Source organism: Scyliorhinus torazame, chromosome 5 (genome assembly GCF_047496885.1).
Source record: "Scyliorhinus torazame isolate Kashiwa2021f chromosome 5, sScyTor2.1, whole genome shotgun sequence".
NCBI classification, from domain to species: Eukaryota; Metazoa; Chordata; class Chondrichthyes; order Carcharhiniformes; family Scyliorhinidae; genus Scyliorhinus; species Scyliorhinus torazame.
Genome location: NC_092711.1, coordinates 90,162,121 through 90,168,873, shown reverse-complemented (window position 1 = coordinate 90,168,873; position 6,753 = coordinate 90,162,121). Strand labels below are relative to the sequence as shown.

Below are 6,753 nucleotides of genomic sequence, written 5' to 3'. Positions count from 1 at the left end.
GTACCCGAAGAGAGAAATGTTGACAAGATGATTGGACATAGGGTAGTTGGCTGATCAGCTGAGTGGGACTATGGTCGATGGAGCAGGAGCTGAGTCTCATGGACAAGATGAGCTCTGAGAGGGCATGAGTGGAGATGGGAGAGAAACTAGAGAAAGATGTGGGTTCAGTGCTCGGGAAAGGATGGCATTTAGAGACAGTTTGGTCCGGTGGGCTCGTGGAAGGGAGGGAAGCAGCAGAGGCAGCTGATCGGATTTACTCAATCTCAGTCACAAAGAAGCTCCACAAGCTCCTCACACTTCTTGTTGGAGGTGAGGATGGAAGAGACAGGGGAGAGCGAGAGTACTTCAAAAGGAACTAACTTGTGTCAGAGATATTAAAAAGTTTCAACACACTGCGTATTTAACACACATCTAATTTATTTGACTTTTAGCCAGAATATTAGCCCCTGTAAGTAGGCTGAAGTTTGTTATCAGCAGAAAGAGATCCAAATGAACGTAGTTCAGTCCTGAATGTGAGTTAACAGCAAAATCCATTCACTATGGTTACTTGTGGCCTCGTTGGTGTCTCAGTAGGGAGGATGACTGAGTGAATCCCTTCCCACACTCTGAACAGGTGAATAGCCTCTCCCCAGTGTGAATTCGCTGATGTACAGTGAGCTGAGTTGATTCTCTAAACCCAGTCCCACAGTGAGAGCATCTAAATGGTCTCTCGTCAGTGTGAACACGTTGATGGAGCATCAGTTCCCCAGAACTTTTAAAGCACTTCCCGCAGTCTGGACATTGGAATGGTCTCTCCCCAGTGTGAATTCGCTGGTGCTTCTGCAGGTCAGATGTTTGAGTAAATCCTTTCCCACACTTGGAGCAGGTGAATGGTCTCTCCCCAGTGTGAATTCGCTGGTGTCTCAGCAGGTTGGATACCTGAGTGAAACCCTTCCCACACTCGGAGCAACTGAATGGCCTCTCCCCAGTGTGAATTCTCTGGTGTGTCAGCAGATTGGTTGAATTGATGAATCCCTTCCCACACTGAGAGCAGGTGAACGGCCTCTCCCCAGTGTGAACTCGCTTGTGTTTCATCAGGTTGGATACCTGAGTGAATCCCTTCCCACACTTGGAGCAGGTGAATGGTCTCTCCCCAGTGTGACTGCGTCGGTGAGTTTCCAGTTGGGATGGGGATGTGAATCCTTTCCCACAGTCCGCACATTTCCACGGTTTCTCCTCAGTGTGACTGCATTTGTTGCTTGTGAGGCCTGATGATCGACTGATTCCTCGTCCACACACACAACACGTGCACGATTTCTCCTCACTGTGAACGGTGCTTTTTCCTTCCATGTTCAAAATCTGCTGATATTCAGGATATGATAAATTGACGACTCTGTCAGATCCTGATGTGATGCTTGGTTTGAGTATCCGGACTTTGAAGCCTCCCCTTTGCACACCCTGTGAAACTGATTGAAAAGGGAGTGAGTGAGAACCCACAAAAACACAAAGGCAGGTTGTGAAATTGAGCTGAATGAATCTGGTCATTTGTGGGGCTGGCACTGGGGAAAAAAGTGACCATGAAAACGTCTCGTTTGTTGTAAAAACCCAACTGGCCTCTTTGGGAGGAGAGAGAAAGAGGTGAAGACGGACTTTGTATACTCACAAAACATATCGAAAGAGTAGTTGGCAAAGCAAATTCGATCTTGAGCTTCATAAACAGCAATATTGATACCAAAACTATGCTTCTGGTGGCACGGTGGTTAGCACTGCTGCCTCACAGTGCCGTGACCCAGGTTCAATTCTGGTCTTGGTGACTGTGTGTGTGGAGGTTACACCACTTTCTCCCCATGTCTGCGTGGGTTTCCACCCTGTGCTCGGGTTTCCTCCAACACTCCAAAGAAGGGACAGTTAGGTGGATTGACCTTGATAAATTGTCCTTAGTGTCCCGGGATGTGCAGGTTCGGTGGGGCTATGGGGTTACATGGACAGGGTGGGGGTGTGGGCCTAGGCGGGGTGCCATTTCAGAGAATCAGTGCAGACTTGAGAGGCCGAATGGCCTCCTTCTGCACTGTAGGAATTCTATGGCTCTAATTCTATTCTATGAATCTTTATAAAGCTCTGGTCACCACTCTTCAGGAAGAATGTGAAGGTTCTTGAAGAAGGTGCAGAGGAGATTTACCAGAATGGTTCCAGCAAAGGAGGTTGAGGGGAGATTTGATTCAGGAACACAAGATTATACCAGATTTCCATCGGGTGGACAAAGAAACTCTGTTTCCATTCAGTGATCGTACAAGCAGTCGGGACACAGATTTAAAGTTTGGGGTAAAACCTGGATTGAACTCTATATAAGATCCTGAGGGGTCTTGACAGGGTGGATGTGGAGAGGATGTTTCCTCTTGTGGGAGAATCTGGAACAAGGGGGTCACCCAATTCAGATGGGGATAAGGATATATTTTTCTCTTGAGGGTTGCAAGACAGGGGGTGGCATAGTGCTTCGCACTGCTGCCTCACAGCACCAGGGTTCAATTCCCACCCTGACTGTGTGGAGTTTGCACTTTCTCCCCGTGTCTGTATGGGTTTCCTCCGGGTGCTCCGGTTTCCTCCCACAGTTCAAAGATGTACAGATTAGATTGAATTGGTTAGGATTGTATTCATATATCATAAAATTTACAGTGTAGAAGGAGGCCATTCGGCCCATCGAGTCTGCACCGGCTCTTTGAAAGAACACCCTACCCAAGCCCACACCTCCACCCTATCCCCATAAACCAGTAACCCCACCCGACACTAAGGGAAATTTTGGACATCAAGGGCAATTTAGCATTGCCAGTCCACCTAACCTGCACATCTTTGGACTGTGGGAGGAAACAGGAGCACCCAGAGGAAACCCACGCACACACGGGGAGAACGTGCAGACTCTGCACAGACAGTGACCCAAGCCGGGAATCGAACCTTGGACCCTGGAGCTATGAAGCAATTGTGCTAACCACTTTGCTACCATGCTGCCCATATTCGCTGGAGTTCAGACGAATGAGGGGGGTTCTCACAGAAACCTATAAAAAGTGGGCGGCACAGTGGCTAGCACAGCTACCTCCTGTCGCCGAGGACCCGGGTTCGATCACAGCTCCGGGTCACTGTCTGTGTGGAGTTTGCACATTCTCCCTGTGGTTGTGTGGGTCTCAACCCCATAAATCCAAAGATGTGCAGGGTAGGTAGATTGGCCACTCTAAATAGGCCCCTTAATTGCAAAAAAAGAACTGGGCACTCGAAATTAATGTTGAAAAAAAAAAAAACGAGACAGAGTAGATTCAGGAAGGATGTTCCCGATAGTGCGTGTGTCCAGGAATAGGGATCACAATCTGAGGATACTGAGTAGACCATTTAGGACGGCGATGAGGAGAAATTTCTTCACCCAGAGAGTGGTGAGCCGATGGAATTCATCGCCACAGGAACTAATAAAGGCCAAAACATTGCATGTTTTCAAGAAGTAGTTAGATACAGCACTTAGGGTGAATGGGATCAAAGGATATGGGGGAAAGCGGGATTAGGCTATTGAGCCTAATCAGCTCTGACCAATGGATGGTGGTGCAGGCTCGAAGGGCCAAATAGCCCCCTGCTCCTATTTTCTACGTTGCTCCGTATCTATGCATGTAAATGGTCCAGGAGGTATGAGGAAGAATGTTTTTACACAGCCAGTGGCAATGACCGTAAACCTGCTGCCTATGATGGAGTTTGGAAATAGACACAATAAATGATTTTTTTTTTTAATTGGGGAGAAACCTGAGACAAATAAAGCTGTGAGGATACAGAGACAGAGCAGGAGAGTGACTCTGACTGGATTGCTCCAGATAATAATAATCCTTATTAGTGTCACAAGTAGGCTTACATTAACACTGCAATGAAATTACTGTGAAAATCCCAGTTCGTCACACACCGGGGCCTGTTCGGGTGCACTGAGCGAGAATTCAGAATGTCCAATTCACCTAACATCCACGTCTTTCGGGACTTGTGGGAGGAAACCGCAGCACCTGGAGGAAACCCACGCAGACACGGGGAGAACGTGCAGACTCCGCACAGACAGTGACCCAAGCCGGGAATCAAACCCGGGTCCCTGCCGCTGGGAAGCAACAGTGCTAACCACCGTGCCGATTAGAGAGCTAGCATGGACTCAATGCCCTTCTCTGCCCATAATTTAAAATATATATATTTTATAATAAATTTAGAGTACCCAATTCATTATTTCCAATTAAGGGACAATTTAGCGTGGTCAATCCACCTACCCTGCACATCTTTTATCTTTGGGTTGCGGGGGCGAAACCCACACAAACACGGGGAGAATGTGAAACCTTCACATGGACAGTGACCCAGAGCCGGGATCGAACCTGGGACCCCGGCTCTGTGAGGCAGCAGTGCTGCTCACTGCGTCACCGTGCTGCCAGCTGACACTGACATTTTTGTCTAATCTCGCCTTGTATTTTAACCCCGGAGGGTTCAGATATCACTCAGGTAAATCTGTGCTACACTCCATTCTATCCTTCCTCAGGTTTGTTGCCCAGAACTGAACACAGTTCTCCAGGTTTGGCCGAACGAGGGTTTGTGAATCTCGGGGCTTTTCCAGTCACACTGAGACCAGAAATCATCCCTCACAGACAGAACAGACAAACCTTCTTTTACCTTCCACACCCAGATGCTGCTGAAATTCAGCTTCTAATGAACCGAGTGACTCACAGATTGCAATGTGGCGTTTGGTTTGCGTTTCCCTTCTGTTAAATGTCCTCTGCCAGTATCCTGTAAATTTACAGAAACCTCATTGTCAGATTAGGATAGAAATTCACAACATTCTCTCCTCGCCAAATTTGATTAAATGTATTCCTGGAGGTTCGATCACATGACCTGCCCCCATCCTCCAGCCATTAATCGGTCAACACATCCATCCTTGTGACACACTGCCTTCCTCGGCCAATTGGGAAGCAAAAGGACTCATTACCTTACAGGACAGTGTTTGATTAGGGCAGCACAGTGGCACAGTGGTTAGCACTCCTGTCTCACGGCCCTGAGGTCACAGGTTCGATCCGGGCTCTGGGTCACTGTCCATGTGGAGTTTGCACATTGTTTGCGTGGGTTTCACCCCCACAACCCAAAGATGTGCAGATTAGGTGGATTGGACAGGCTAAATTGCCCCTTATTTGGAAAAAATTAATTGGGCACTCCAAATTTATTTTTAAAAAGGACACTGATTGACTGTCAGCCAAACAACCTTCATCCCATTTTCAATATTTTTATATCCGCTGAAGAGAAATGTTCAAAAATATTTTTTACTGCCCTAATGATTTTCCAGAGACACAAAATTAATATTTTTACTGTCCTAATCACGTTGTGTCACAAAAATATTTTGTACTGTCCCAATGATTTTCCAGACACCCAGACATGAATCTCACCAAGGCAGAAGATAAAATTTGAATTTGTTGAAAGTTTACTTTTAAAAAAATAAATTTTGTGTACCCAATTCATTCTTTCCAATTAAGGGGCAATTTAGCATGGCCAATCTACCTACCCTACACATCTTTTGGGTTGTGGCGGCGAAACCCACGCAAACACAGGGTGAATGTGCAAACTCCACACGGACAGTGACCCAGAGCCGGGATCGAACCTGGGACCTCGGCGCCGTGAGGCTGCAGGGCTACCACTGCGCCACCGTGCTGCCCTCATTGAAAGTTTACTGATGACCATGAAACCATTGTCAATTGTTGCAAAGACCCAACTGGTTCACTCATGTCCTTCAGTAAAGGAAATCTTCTATCCTTACCTGGTCTGGCCTACATGTGATTCCAGATCCACAGTCAGCTGGTTGACCCTTAAAATGCTCTCTGAGATGCCTTCAGTTCAAGGGCAATTAGTGCTGGGCAGTGAATGCTGGCCCAGCCAGCGACACCCACATCCCGTGAATGAATAGAAAAGAAAATCTGCCATCCTTACCTGGTCTGGCTGACACGATTCCAAACCACAGCAATATGGTTGATTCTTTAAATGCCCTCCGAGATAGCCGAGCAAGCCACTCGGTTTAAGGAACATTAGGGATGGGCAATAAATGTTGGCCCAGTCAGTGAATCCCACAAATGATTAAAATAAAATCCTGGCGACTCAAGTCAGTCAATCTGGAAGAGTTGGCATCCGGTGCAGACATGCAGCGCAAAATAATAATAATAATCCCTTATTGTCACAAGGAGGCTTCAATGAAGTTCCTGTCAAAAGCCCCTAGTTGCCACATTCCGGCACCTGTTCGGGGAGGCTGGAACGGGAATTGAACCCACGCTGCTGGTCTTGTTCTGCATTACAAGCCAGCTGTCTTAGCCCACTGTGCTAAACCAGCCCCTTCCCTGCGGCGCATTGTCCTCTGTAAAGATGGCGGCCGGTAACCCGGGCCTGTCACCGCTCAGCTCTCTGTTTGGTGCTGTTTAAAACGGGACCGTTAACATTTTACTTGGGAGTTGAAGCCTCCACGGGGTATTTATGAAGCCTCCCATCTCACTCCGCAGCTTCTATCGCTCCCCGGCCACCCACTGGCTCCAATTCTGAAAGTTTGTATCATCAATAAGACATTGGGACTCAAAGACTAATCCAGTTTGATGGACAAGTTGTCTCCAATCTGACCAATGGGGAACAAGCTCCTCCCACTCGTTGAATCATCGCCCCGACAAAGACAACAAACGCGCATGCGCCCTGATGCACATCCAATAAAGATGGCGGCCGTTAACGCGAGCCGAAGATGAGGAGCTG

At 47.6% G+C, this 6,753-nt stretch overlaps 1 protein-coding gene across 1 annotated transcript; it reads right to left on the bottom strand.

The window, feature by feature from the left end:
• Positions 1 to 399: 399 nt before the first annotated feature.
• On the bottom strand, positions 400 to 6,018 carry LOC140418900 (uncharacterized). Its single transcript, XM_072502566.1, has 3 exons — positions 5,953 to 6,018; positions 4,651 to 4,764; positions 400 to 1,445 (listed from the first exon to the last, which is right to left on the bottom strand). The coding sequence occupies exon 3, from the start codon at positions 1,327 to 1,329 to the stop codon at positions 544 to 546; it is 786 nt and encodes a 261-aa protein (XP_072358667.1). The 5' UTR covers positions 1,330 to 1,445; positions 4,651 to 4,764; positions 5,953 to 6,018; the 3' UTR covers positions 400 to 543.
• Positions 6,019 to 6,753: the final 735 nt, after the last annotated feature.